At 42.5% G+C, this 14607-nt stretch overlaps 1 protein-coding gene across 1 annotated transcript in view; it reads left to right on the top strand.

The window, feature by feature from the left end:
- Window positions 1-5824: 5824 nt before the first annotated feature.
- LPIN2 (lipin 2) overlaps window positions 5825-14607 on the top strand; it is a 57781-nt gene continuing 48998 nt past the window's right edge. Inside the window, exon 1 of the mRNA XM_007456557.1 lies at window positions 5825-5911. Coding sequence (XP_007456619.1) covers window positions 5825-5911 — 87 coding nt within the window. The remainder of the gene's footprint in view (window positions 5912-14607) is intronic.

Raw genomic sequence — 14607 nt, 5'->3', positions numbered from 1 at the left:
TTGAAATTTCACTAGTTAAGTAAAATCTGGTAACAGACTTAAATGTAGCACTAGAATCTTCCAATTGTAAAAGTAAATTCCTTAAGTTATTCTCGTAGCAACGTGGTTTAGTCATGTTTGCTGTTCATTACCCAAAGAACACAGTGACCTGCCTACAAGAATTTGAGATGGGGAGGGAAGGGTGATGGGAATGCAGTCAGGTTGAGAAACATGGAAGTTAGAAAAAGAAACAGAAACTGGGAGAGCAGGCTGACCACAGAAACCAAGCAGGGTTTCCAGGCTCCATTGGATGCCCATTTAAGGCTACAGACCATCTGTCCTGTGGGATGGCTCTTAGCCGCACTCATGATGATTCTTTATTAAAATGATAGTCCCCACTGCTTGGGTGGTATTTTGTTTAAGCCTGCTAACATGATAGCAAGCAAGTTGTGAATTAAACACCAACAACATGGTTAAAAGCAGAGGCTCTGGAGTCGAGCAGGCCTTGGTGTACATCCTGGCCTCTCCATGTAAGACGTGAACAGGTTCGTGATGTTGCTGATAGCTTGTCCTTTGTATACTTGTCCGTTGAAATACTAGTATACTTATTATTATTTGTTTGAATTTTATATATGATAGAATTTTTATTCTCCCCAAGAAACTGCATATCCAAGAGATTATTGCTGAGTTCCTGGCTTCTGAGTACTTACTCGGCATTACCGTAGCAATTTGTTTATCCACATGGAAGACGGCAGGAAGGAGAGTACCAGCTAATTACCAATATTTTTAAAATAGAGAAAATTGTAAGCAATTTTTTGGAGATGAAATCACAGCAACAAAATAATTAAAACCACCATCACCAGTTTTTCAAGTGGTCCAGAAAATCTTTAGTGAAAAATGTTGTGCGGAACCAGCTATAGAAGTGGAAATGCCTCTTAAGAGTCGAGGAATGTGAGTGTGACTGACACGGGTCCCTACAGGATGCTGATCTCACAATTTGTGACATTTTCTCCTGTTCTTCTCTGGATTGTGTTAATAATCTCATCTGTCCTTGATTACTTCATTTGTTTGTTGTAATTTCCTTTGGCGAGCTCTGAGCCATTCCCGTGGACCCAGAGTGGGGACCCCCCCAGCCCTGTGTCTCCTGACGTTACCTGTACTTGGTGTCACTCCTGTTGTGATGCGCTGTGTGCTTCTGCTAGGTGTGAGTTTATAGCAGAGAATTTGTTGCTAAAAGATTAAAGCACTGGGCTTCCCTGGTGGCGCAGTGGTTGAGAGTCCGCCTGCCGATGCAGGGGACGCGGGTTCGTGCCCCGGTCCGGGAGGATCCCGCGTGCCGTGGAGCGGCTGGGCCCGTGAGCCGTGGCCACTGGGTCTGTGCGTCCGGAGCCTGTGCTCCGCGGCGGGGGAGGCCACAGCGGTGAGAGGCCCGCGTACCGCAAAAAAAAAAAAAAAAAAAAAAAAAAAAAAAAAAAAAAAAAAAAGATTAAAGCACCACACTTTTAAAATTATATACTGTTTTTTGAATTTGATAATAAAACGACTTATGTTTCAACAGGATTTCTAGAGTGTGAGCAAACTGGGGTGACCCAGCCCTCATACAGAAAATTGCTTATTTTCTTAGAGTGTTGCCCCTGAGTGTCACCCTGGGTACAGGACCATTGCCAACTGCTATTCAGAGAGTGAAATGAGAAAAGAAATAGACAAACATTTAAACGGAAACAGTTGTGATTAACACGACACAGACACACACACCCCCAGTGAGGCTGCTGCCCTGGGGGTTCTGAGCAGGGCAGAGGGTTTCGCACTTGGCTTTATTTTATTGGAAGTGTTGTCCAGAATGTGGGACACAAGTCAAGCCATGATTCTTCTGATCCTTAATTGGGCCATTTAAGCTTTGCTCTTAACGATCCCACACTTGGCTGCTGCGGACAACCACTGTTGTCTCTCTGGTCTCAAAATATGGGGTGAAAGTTTGACCTAAAACATTAGAGTCAGAGAAATAGGGCTCAGAGATTGTTTAGTCCCAGACTCCTTAAACTGGGATGAGTACACTGAGGTTATTTTAGGCCATTTGTACAGTAAACATTATACATTAACCCTGGAACTTGGTAGAAGAAAACTTTGACCTGTTAGCCTTTTTTTTTCTTCATATTTTAAAAAATAGATGTTTCAAAGTAGAATGCAAAACCTGTTGAATTTTAAGGGTAAAATGTAAGTCTTCAAGAAGATTATTGTTGGGAGAGTCACTTTAAGCCGGGCCTTCTGACCTCAGGAGACTCTTCCTGTTTTTTCTCCTCTGTTGCTAGAAGGACCTGGTGGTGTTTGATCATTCATTCATTCACAGCTCAAATGAAGGTGTTACTAACTATGCTGTTTAGAGTTTTGGGGGGTGTATGAGGACATAATGAAATACTGGAACTTGAGTAGATGGGATAGCCATTCTCCAAGAAGCGGCTAAACTACAGAAGTTTGGAAAACCTCAGAGTGGTATCAAGAATTGCTCTTGGTTTTGAAGAAAGCATATCTGTCCCTTTTGGGTTGTTTTCATGGGCAAACATTAATTACAAGTAATTCCAGATATGAAAAGAAAAATTTTATATGCATTAGTGTAGGCTCTGGTCCTTTTCTGTGTGGGTCTCTGCCATGAGTGGCCTTGAAAATGCAGCAATGCACCTGAGTTAATTCCTTCACTGTAGAATAATTATGGTGGAGATTATGAATTCTTTGTAACTGAGGGTTTAAAAAATATTTTCATAATTTTTTACTAATGAAAACTTCTTAGCTTTCTCACCTCTTCATTGGTAATTCAGTAGAAATATGTTGCTATTCCACATTATGACCACTGGGGGGAGTAGATTATGTATCGATATTTTCATGTTTTGCAGTAAAAACAGAGTATAACTTGTGGCATAAAGGTATTTCTGTTTAACCAATTAGCCCAATTTCAATTGGAAAATTTCATGTTAGGAAATTATAAATTCTTACATTTTCTTAAGAAGCCCTTTATACCTAGTCTCATACATTTATGGGATTAGTGGTGGGAAAAAATAAAGAAGATATATGTTTTACAAGCATCATCAGCTGTGGAATCGGAACAAGATTCTGACTCTCCTGGCCAGCATTTAAGTTTTGTGTCCCTGAGCTAGCTTTCAACAAATCTTTTTCTTGAAATATTTAAGTCTTGGAAAAAAAGGCTTCCAACTTCCACCTGCCTTTTTGGGTTTTTTTTTTTAAGATTATTGGAGACGCTGTGCAAAAATAAAAAGTAGTTTTTCTTGACTCACAACCATTTATTCTTAGCCTGTAGATAAAAAGTCTTGACAATACAGTAGCATTTTTCTTTGAAAAAAAATCATAGGGATGATGAAGAATTGTTGGTTGTGATTTTTAAATTTTATTGACCAAGTCTGAAAAGCACCGTCACCGAGTTAGGGAAGCGGCAGGGCCCAGCCTGGGGGCAGGCGGTGCCCAGATGCAGCAGGAGGTGCGCATCCTGGTGCGGAATCGGTGTTGGGAGGGTGAGCTCACCCTCTGTCTGGGTCTGTGGTCCATGCTCCTTGCCGTCAGCTCATCTGAGAGTCATGGGTCCAAACCACATGGTGAGACAGCACCCAGGCTCTCCGGAAGCCCAGGTGGCTGGCCTGGAGCCTGCACGTTGTGTAAGAGGCGGTGAGGTTAAGGTTGCCCGACAGCCTCTGCCCTCCTGGCTCAGGCCTCGCTCCCTCTCTCCTGTCGGACCCCTTCCCCCAGCACTTCCGCTGGGGGCCTCAACCTGGCAGCTGTGCCCACTGAGCGGGTGGCCTTGGGATAATTGCCTGACCTCTCTGGGCCTCAGTTTCCTCACATTTAAAATGGATCGGGTTTTTCGCCTTTTTCTTTTCCCTGTGTCTTCGCTCTCCACCCACCCTCCTACTTAGTTTCCCCTGTCCTGTTGTCCCACTGGCATATTTTCTTGTCTCTTCCAGCTTCTGCTTCCTCTGCTTTTCCCTCTTCCCCATCTTCCTTGTAGCTTCTCCGGAGCCCCCTTTCTCCTCCTCTCCTCACGTCGCCTTCTCCCTGGCTTCCCACTTCTCCATTCTTTCCCCTGGGCAGCACCCCGGTGTGGGTTTTTATTACCATCTGATGCTGAGGATCTGGGACTGCAGGGGGATATGGAGGAAGGAAGAGGTTTAAAATTTTATACACTGTATAATAGACCAAAAAAATCACTTCCCTTGTGAAAGGGGGAATTTGTGTACATGACGTGTATTGACTTGGATTACAGGCGCCCGTGGGCCCTTCACGTTAATGTGTGGGTAGAAGGCAGTATAATGCTTTGAATGCAGGATACATTTTCCCATTTCTAATTTTGGTGAAATTTGTTTTAAATTTTGCCATTTAACATTTTTATTATGTGTATCTTGGTGGTATATTGCTGTAGTAAACATTACCAACAGCCCCTTGGTCAAATATTTGGAAGTTTTGTCTTCTGCGATGTTTAGACATAGAGAAAAAGTTTAATAATGTGAACATTATTAAATATCTGAGGATCAGTTGGTATATTGATGAATTTAACTACTTCTGTGGAATGATGAAAACTCCTGTCACCCTCAGCTCTTCATTAATGGAACTCTGGCTGAATGTTCCTTTCCGCCCTTGTTCTCAAGATTGTCTCAGGACTGTAAAGTTGTGCTCCAGTAGAAATTTAATGGGAGGCACATTGTCATTTAAAAATTTCTAGTAACATTAAAAAATAAAAACTTAAAATTAATTTTAAGAATATATCTTATTTAACTCAGTATATCCAAAGTATTTTCATTTCAACAAATAACCTTATATATATATATAAAATTATGAAATTACGTTCTGCTTTCATTCTGTGTGTTTTATGCTCACAGCGCATATCATTTGGCACTAGCCACACTGCAAACGTAGCCATGTGGATAATGGCTATTTTTAACAGACAGCACAGTCCTAGACACTGGCTTGCAAAAAATAGTGTATTTCAATTTAAAAATTGACGTTTTGTCTCTGTGTTAGTGTGTTTTAGGTTTTTAGAAAAATTCCCTTGAAGTTTCTGTATGTTGACTTACTAACAGCTGGAAAGGAAATACCAGGATGTTTGAATTTTAGTGTTGTATTGTCATACTCTTGAAGTTAAATTGTTTGTTATTATATTATGTAATGTTACTGTTACAACGTTAATATATCTAATGCTGTGTTAGCATACAGTAACAAATTGTTATTATAATTTGTTCATTATTTACAGTGCTGAGCAGGTTAGCTCCCATTCAGAATTGTGAAAGTATATTGGGTCATGGCAATATGACAAAGCAAAACATTTCAGTGATTTGAGTTTTATAAAGCATATGTCACCTGGCTGTCTTTGGGAAGCTCACTGATGCTCAGAAAGTATACGTAAACTGTGTCCCCTTACATAATTAATTTATTGAAGATTACTTCTTCGTATGTGTAGTTGTTTTGATTTCTAAAAAATGAGGATGTAATTGATTTAGGGAATCATTAACTCAGTTCGTGTCCTGTGTGATGGAAGCACAGTGAGGCTCCTGTGCTTGGGCAGGACTTGGTACCTATCAGTGTAAACACGCAACACAGCCCATCCCATGCCCCTGCTTATCTGCTTCAGAGGGACAGGGTTGAGGCTTTCAGCAAATCTTACTGGTAAAGTCATGCATGTATTGCTTTTTTTTTTTTTGAAGAGCCATTTCCTTTCGGTTTTAACCATATTACTGTGTCTGCAGACAGTTTGCCCAGCAGAACAGCTTTCTCTGTTCTGATAACTTAGAAGTGTGCCTTCATCTCTGAAAAAAAAGACATTCTGATGAACTAGTTCAGTTTTAAGATGTTTTCCGTGGAAGATGATAGTGAAGATGAGGAGGAGAAGGTTGCTGAAGGTGTTTATGGTGGAAGGGCCCCTGCTGGCATCTTGGTGAGTTACATCCACCAGCTCCTGCCTCCCCGCTTTCTCCACCTGGGATATGCTGTGAGGCGGGGCCGGGAAGACCGCCGGGGAGATCGGCTGATGCCTTTTCCTTGGAAAATGTAGCATCAGAATGAATTTTATTAACTTTTAAATGTTGTATTCAACAGAAATCTTTGGCTACCTGCTCTCCCTCCTTCACTCTACACCATCTCTCTACCCTTTTCTATTTATTATTTAACAAATAATAACTTTCTGCCTAGAAAAAAATGAAGCTGCTGCTTTAAACTGAGAATCTTTTTGAAACTAGGTTTCCCAGGAAATGTATTTCATTTCACATTCTCTTTGCATCTAAGTGTAGTAGTTGAGGAATAAAAACCATTGAAAAGGTTTATGTTTTTTTTCCCTGTCTTTCAGATTTTTTGACTGCCTTCATCCAGTTCCCCATCCCCCAGCCTGCCTCTGGTGGCCCTAAATCTGATCTCTCTCTATGAGTTTGTTGGTTTGGTTTATGATTTTTGTTGCCCTAGCCAAATATTTGTGAAAACAAAACTAATATTTTGAAACTGGCATCTTATTCTGATATGTGATGGGGAAGAGTGACAGCAGTCTTTTTTCTCCTGTGGTGGCAAACAGAATTTCTAATCTTGAAATATGTGGGGAAAAATGCAGATTGTCTGAGTTTTTTATCTCGAGTTTCCTCTCTTATGAGACATAAAATAAAACAGGTCACATGAGAGTGTAAGTTTTAGAAGTCTGCATTAAGGAAACAAGCAGGTGAATTAAGGACAATATAATTTAACTTTACCCATGGAAGCCTTTTCTGTAAAAATTAATTGAAGTAAATACAGTGAGGTGAAGGTAGTTTTTAGAAAATCAGGGGTGTACATTTTTATGAAAACAAGTGTAAAATAGACAAGACAAAAATTATACAGTTTCTAAAATCTGTGGCTCATAATCAGGTTGATTTTAGTTTTAAAGTTGTGCAAATTTTTGTCACCTTTAAAAATGTTACACATCTGTGTGCTTTTTGCCTTTGGACCTGTTGGCAAAAATGTACTCGCTGGGGATCTTGGGAACTGGTGGAACTAGACATCGTTTGACTAGGAACGGAAGTCAGGAGCTACGGAGAGAGGTCATTTACTTTTGAAATTTCATTTTAATAGTACAGAGTATATGTATATACGGATTCCTGCGCATTTGTTGTAAAGGTCAGAAGGGAGAATGGTGAACACAGCTGGCTGTGAAATAGTTTAAACATTCATTTAGTGAGTAGCACCAGCACGTGCAAACCGCTCATCCCAGGAAGTTTGCTTCCTGCTACTGGTGTCTTCTAGAGCGAGGGCAGTGGGTGTTTGGGCTGCATTTTATGACATTTCTTTTTGTGTTAACATTACAACATTGAAGTTCCATGAGTCACCTCCCAGCTCCAGGAGAAACTTGGTTTTTCTGAACGGCTGGTGTTCAGGACACGGGATTTGCTATCTGCTCAATGAGCTGTGCTGATTGTGTAGGAGACTTTGTAACCTGGGTGTGGGCGGCGAGGGGGAATCTCAGGGTCCAGGCCCTCAGTGACCCCGACGCTCCTTGCTGGTTGTATGCTGTTTGCGCACACCTCCTGTTGGAACGTGAAAGTCTCCATGATAAAGGAGATGATTTTATGTGTTTGGAATGCAAGTGTAAAAATCTCATAATTTAAAAAACCATGAGGAAACTTCTGGGCTTTGTTAGAAATGGGGAATTTTTTTAAAAAATCGTATTTCTATAATTTTTAAACAAAAGAATATAATTCCTTTATTTGGCAAGGAAAAGGCCAAGTTATTTCATATTCAAATAACCTTGAAGTTACAAAATAATCTGCTGGACTTATTTTCCCCCACTTAATTTAAATTACTTTGCGTTTTTTAAATTAGGGCAGAATGTACTACAGGAGTTCTTAGCCGAAGTTGTAATCCTAAGAAATGCTCCTAGAATTGAGTCTATCTATGGGTTAGAGCTGGAAGGGGCCCTGGAGGGCATCTGGCCCTTCTTACTAGAGGTGAGAACCCCTGCACGGGGGTTAGGAGGACCTGTTCAGGCCGTCCTCACTCCTCTGTGCTCTTTATCAAAGGGCCTGCTCGAGTCTAAAAAGCTCCGCTTTTTCAGAGAGAACTTTGTATGTTTATATTATTTACTGCGCGTTGCAGTAACATAAACAGAGGTGGAAGACAGCAAGTCACCCTGTAGGCGGGGCAAGTGCCTTATGCTGAGTTGGGTGCAGAAGTGGCTGCCCCCAGCTTGGTGCATCTGATATCAGCCCCTGCTTCATGGAATCCTGGAACCACACTGGTGAATGGGTCTAAAACCAAATGCTTTCCTCTAGGTGGACAGTGGTCACAACACTAATTAAATATTTAGTTGCACAGAGTTTCATTTCCTCACAGAAATGTGGTGATGTTACCAGTCAGGCAGTTTGGGGGAGCACATTCTCCAAGAATCTTTGTTTTTACAAATTGATTGATTGCCTGTTAATACTGATATCTCAGATGAGCTCAGGAATTTGGGGGAGGGTAGCTTAGAGGCTGTGGCCAGAAGTATGTACAGGCTGTTTGAAAGTTATTTATTATCCATTTTTGTATTTATGCTCCATGTGTTTTCAGGAGAGACTTAGTGGTGGCCCACAGTTAAAGCACATGCTGCTCTGCACTGCTGTGTGGTGCGTGACTGAACCACCAGCTTAAAACAAAATTCTCTTCGTTCAGCAAATATTTATCGTGCCACACTGAATCCACTAGGTGCTTCGTTGCTGTGTGCAGGCTTTCTCTAGCTGCGGCAAGCGGGGGCTACTCTTCCTTGAGCAGGCTTCTCATTGTGGTGGCTTCTCTTGTTGCGGAGCATGGGCTCTAGGCATGCAGGCTTCAGTAGTTGTGGCACATAGGCTCAGTAGTTGTGGCGCGCAGGCTCAGTAGTTGTGGTACACAGGCTTCGTTGCTCCACGGCGTGTGGGATCTTCCCAGACCAGGGCTTGAACTCATGTCCCCTGCATTGGCAGGCCAGTTCTTAACCACTGCGCCACCAGGGAAGCCCTCACAGATCTTTTTGTTTGCTGTTACTAATATGTCTGAATTATTTGCTGCTCTGAGTTTGTGAGTAGCACAGCTGGACAGATTTCCACCGGATGGCCGTGTGACGAGCACCTCATTTAGTTTGCCTGGATGCTCGGTCCTGGGAGCCCGGCCGTTGGCCCCATAGACCTGGGTGAGCCCAGGACTGCAGGTCTGGTCCGGGGCCGCTTTGTGCGTAGGGTTGGAATTCCATCCCGTGTCTCTAGCTGTCTCGACCAGGTGTCGGTGCAGTCTAGAGGGATTGGACACAACTCCCTGAAAGGATCAGAATAAAATCATTAACCTCGGGACTTCTCTGGTGGCGCAGTGGTTAAGAATCCGCCTGCCAGTGCAGAGAAGATGGGTTCGAGCCCTCGCCCTGGAAGATCCCACATGCCGGGGAGCAACTAAGCCCATGTGCCACAACTACTGAACCTGTGCGCCTAGAGCCCGTGCTCTGCAACAAGAGAAGCCACCGCAATGGGAAGCCCACGCGCCACAACGAAGAGTAGCCCCTGCTCGCTGCAACTAGAGAAAGCCCGCGCGCTGCAGTGAAGACCCAATGCAGCCAAAAATAAAATAAATAAATAAATTTATATATTAAAAAAACTGTTAACCTCTCTCAGCAAAACTTTTATTGTTATATATAATTTGTGTTTTATATTCATATCTTAGGTATTAAATATTCAAAACCAACCCAGTTCTTCTGAAGAAAAGAGTAGACACCATTTCTAGAATCATTCTTGCATAGGTACTGTGCATTGTCTCATTGAAAGTAGGGAAAATATTTATTTGATACTTTTGCTGTTTTGCTGTTTGTTCTAAATATATATATATATATATCTTTTGTATTTGTCTCTTCTTTGAAGCCTATTGTATAACCTAGAATCATCTTTGCTTAATTTAAGACATTTAGGAAGGGTATTTTTCAATGGGTGGAAATAACAATATGCTGATCTTATTTTGTTGGATATCGTTTCAACTCTGCGACGAAATCATCTCAGAACTGTGTGTGCCCTTGGTGTAGCATCTTGGCCTCAGCCCGGATCTGTGTGGAAAAGACCGTCAGAAACGTGCCTGAAGCCGGTTCCGGGAAGGCTGGAGGGGAGCTGTGTTATCTCTAGAGTGTCAGTCACTTGCTGAGATGTGGCTGAACTCCACTTGACCTGCGCGTAGAGAGGCTGCATTCAGTCAGGTCAAGGGGCAGTAGCTGAGATTGTAAAAACCTTTGGTCATCTTTGTTTTACGTTCTAACAAAGCATGAAGTCGTAACCGTAACCGTAATAGACAGACACTCAGTCAGAAGATTGCAATTACGTTGGAAACGTCATTCCTTCAAGGGAAGCGGGGCAGGACAGGCACACCCCTGGGTTCTGTCCCTCCCCGAACACTGACCCACTTGCCTGTGGTCATCAGACACAGCTTGACAAGCTGCCATTTGGGGTCACTTGTCCCTGTCACTTGGGGTGGTCTGGCCATCGGGGTTCCTCAGGCCTCGGTGATTCCTGAGTTGGATGGTCACCAGAGCCCCCTGCTGAGCTTTAAGTGTAAAATATAGATTTCCCAGACAGACAGTCAGAATTGAGGAGGCAGTGGAGCCTGGGAATTGTCTTGTCTTTAAAACTGCAGACTTTGTTCAGATTTTTCCTGCTAAAGGCCTTTTCTGTTTGAGGATCCAGCCTGGATTTGCGTTTAGTTGGTCACGTCTGTCATCTTCCAGTCACTGACCGCCCTCAGTCTTCCCTTTTGTGACATAAACTGCTGAGGTGAGTGCTGGTCAGTTACTCTGTGGAGCTCCCCTCAGCTGGAGTTTGTCTGTGGTGTCTCCTGATTAGATGGGGGTCGCGTGTTTGTGGCTGGAACAGCACAGCGGTGATGTGCTATTGTCAGTGAATCATGAGGGGTCCCTGGTGTTGGTTCTCTTGTTCCTGTGGAGTTTCCCTACTTTACATTAAGGCGGCATCTGCCAGATTTCTCTCCTGTGAAGTTACTTTTTCCTTTGGTAATGAGTTTATATCTTGGGGAAGATAATTTGAGAATATACAAATACCTTGTTTCTCTTCAAACTTTCATCCTCTATTTTTAACATCCTGTGTCTGCCACAGGTACTGTAGTGTTCTAATAGTGGTCTATTATTTCCCTCATTCTCTATTCATTGGAATTCATCTTTAAGAGAAATCTGTCCCTTCTCCCTACTTATTTTTTGATTTATATCAGTGTGGCCTCAAGAATATTCTGTAGGTTATAATCTGTCATTATTTTGTTGCTAAGATTGTGCTGGGCACTCTTTCACATTGGCTTCTGTGTTCCTTTAAAATGCCCCTAATCCTTTGATTTTGAGCACCGGATTCCTACTTTCTGGCACCATGAGATGTCCCAGCCCTGGGACCTTTTACTGGAGGATGGTATTTATTTATTTATTAAAAAAATTTTTTTGGCCATGCCATGTGGCATGCGGGATCTTAGTTCCCCGACCAGGGACCGAACCCAGGCCCCCTACAGTGAGTGGAAGCACGGAGTCTTAACCACTGGACCGCCAGGGAAGTCCTTGGAGGGTGGCATTTAGAAACAGGATCTGGGCTCTAGGTGTGCGTGCTGCTTCTAGTATCCTTGATTCTCGATGGTGGCGGAGGGGGTAGGGATATTAAACACGTGTTCTAGCTCAGGTGTAAGCACGTCTGTACTTGTCCATCCGTCCATGGAGACTTCCGATGCCTGTCTAACACCACAGGGTTCATGTTAGCCTTCCTTCTAGGAAATTGTATTTTCAGAAGCTTCCCAGGTGTTGGGATTACTCAGACTTGGGGATACGAATCTGGACCCAAAGGCTCTTGTGGGTTTGCGTACTCACTACTGGTGGATAGTCTCCAACTCGGTGAATCATCATTTTCCATTCTGGCTTAGTCGTCACTTCTTCTGACACTGAAAAGAACTACTTATTTATTTTTAAAATTTTATTTATTTATTTTTATATTTGGCTGTTTTGGGTCTTCGTTGCTGCACGCAGGTTTTCTCTGGTTGCATCCAGCGGGGGCTACTCTTTGTTGCGGTGCGCAGGCTTCTCGTTGCGGTGGCTTCTCTTGTTGTGGAGCACAGGCTGTAGGCGCACGGCTTCAGTAGTTGAAGCACGCGGGCTCAGTAGTTGTGGCTCACGGGCTTTAGAGTGCAGGCTCAGTAGTTGTGGCGCACGGGCTTAGTTGCTCTGCGGCATGTGGAATCTTCCTGGACCGGGGCTCGAACCTGTGTCCCCTGCATTGGCAGGCAGATTCTTAACCACTGTGCCACCAGGGAAGTCCTGAAAAGAATTTTTATGTCCCTCTTAGCCCTTGTAACTAAGGGATCTCAGCCTCCTAGGAGTAAAAGTCCCCAGGTCTTTGTAGTGGAGTAGAAACCCATCCAGTTTCATGGCTAGCATTCTTACAAAACTTTTTCAGAGAAACTGAGCACACCTGAGGGGGAATGTTTAGTGGTTTGAATGCAGAGGAAGGCCGTGTGTATATTAATAAACACACAGTCCATGCAAACAAGTGACACACCAGTTGCCCTAAATTTCACTAAAACCAAATTTATCTTAATCCTTGCTTTTCTTCTTGATAAGGCAGTATGCATTTTTTTTTTTTTCCTAAAGTGTAGCTTGCTTTCGAAAGCAGGTATTTTCTCTTATCAGACATCAAGAGGATAAACCCTTCAGCCTTGGTTGTTGAGGATGTTTGGTTTGTGAACTTTAGGCCTCCATGTGCTTGTCAGGTTAGCAGCTGTGAAGTTAGTTAAAGTAGTTGCAGTGAGTGGCCTTCAAATCCTACTGGATCGTTCATCTGGCTTGTTTCTACGTGAGCTTAACCAGGTACCATGTGATACAAGTGGAGAGCCTTTCAACCCAGGGAGTTAACACATTGGGACAAGTTGAAAATTTGAACTTAATTTATCTTTGATATTAACTAAGGTTCTTTGAGGGCATGAGAGGGAGATGGATTAAGTTTAACATGTCTTTCTGTAGACCTGCAAACTCCAAGAATATGTCCATTTGTTGCCATCTCACAGCTGTAATTTCAATTGCAAAAGAGTCCTGATGTCAATTCCTGACTTCTAGGTCAGTGAGTAAATGGAAAGAACTTCAAATAAAGTCATATGTTTCAAAGGAAATTGTATCCTACCAATGTCTGGACTAAAGTGATAGTTATCGCTGAAAATACTACATATGGTTTATATAGAAACTTGCTAAGATTGTGTGCCTTTCATGTGTGAAAGTGAGCCAATCAGATTTCCTGTTTCATTTTCAGTTGCTTATAGTTATCAGTGATCACCACCAAAATAGGTTAGCCACAAGGTCTTATCCAAGAAAGTTTAGGATGAGAACATGTTCCTTAAAACATACATTTATGATCATAATGTAATCACATCTTGAAGGCTACTCCTAATGAAAAGCGTTATTTTTCGTGTGTGGTAGCATGCGGCAGAATTGTGGCCTTCTAAAAGCGCTTATGAAATTCCTCCTCATTCGTAGCCCTGAAAATTACAAAAACTTGGCATTGGTGTGTTTAGGAGCTTGTGGCCCCAGGATACAGAAAGAGCCCAGGCGTTTGAGGCAGACATATCTGAGCTTTTGTTTGTGCTTGTCACTGTGTAACCGCCTGACTCCTGGTATGTTGCCTGTTTTCTCTGAGCCCCAGTTTTTCTTGCTTGTTCAATGCATCTAAGCTAACATTACCTCACCTAACCGGGAGGATTCAGTGAGATGAGGTGTGTACAGTGGCGTTTACCCCATCACTGCCCCACGGAAGAGTACTGAATTGTAGCTTAGGTTACATGTGGTTTCTCAAGGCTGCACATCGTTTCAAATGTTAGGACGTGAGTAAATGAAGAGTTTGAATTGTCACCAGTGTAAGTGGACCTATTTTAAGAAACTCGCATATATGAAAATCCAAGCTCATAAAACAGTTAAATTATTACCATTTTGTACAATGATTTAAGGAGGGATTTATCTTAATAGCGAACTCCTCTGAGTGCGCTGAAGACATCTTTAAAACGATATTACTCCTAAGTATTTACCCACATGAAGGGACGCTGTGTTCACACCAAAGCCTGTGCACAGGTGTCTTTAGTAGCTTCACTTGTAGTCTCCCCAAACTGGAAACAACCCAGGTGTCTATCAGCCGGTGGATGGATAAACAAACTTCGGGACATCCATACAGTGGGATACTGCTTAACACCACCAAGGAACAAATTGCTGATACCTGCAAGAATATTGGTTAATCTCAAATGCATGATGCTAAGTGAAAGAAGCCATATTCCAAAGGGTACGTACTCTGGCTCCATTGATAAGGCATTCTGGAAAAGGCAGGACTATTGGGGCAGAGAACAGGTCAGTGGTTGGCTTGGGATGAGGAAAAAGGATAGACTACAAAAGGGCATAGGGACATTTGGGGCGGCAGTCTAGTTCTGTGTCTTGATTATCTTGATTTTGGTGATTGTTACGTGGTTGCATGGTTAAAACTATGAAAAGGTTAATTTTACTCCATGTAAAGTACACCTCATTTTTGAAAATCTGTCTTGATAAGTTCAAGGTACAGCTATTTGAAATCTTAAAATTGCATTTCGTAGCAGAGTTGGCTTCAACATTTA

Source organism: Lipotes vexillifer, unplaced genomic scaffold, assembly GCF_000442215.2.
Source record: "Lipotes vexillifer unplaced genomic scaffold, Lipotes_vexillifer_v1.1 scaffold429, whole genome shotgun sequence".
Classification (NCBI taxonomy): domain Eukaryota; kingdom Metazoa; phylum Chordata; class Mammalia; order Artiodactyla; family Lipotidae; genus Lipotes; species Lipotes vexillifer.
This window is presented reverse-complemented; position numbering and strand designations above follow the sequence as displayed.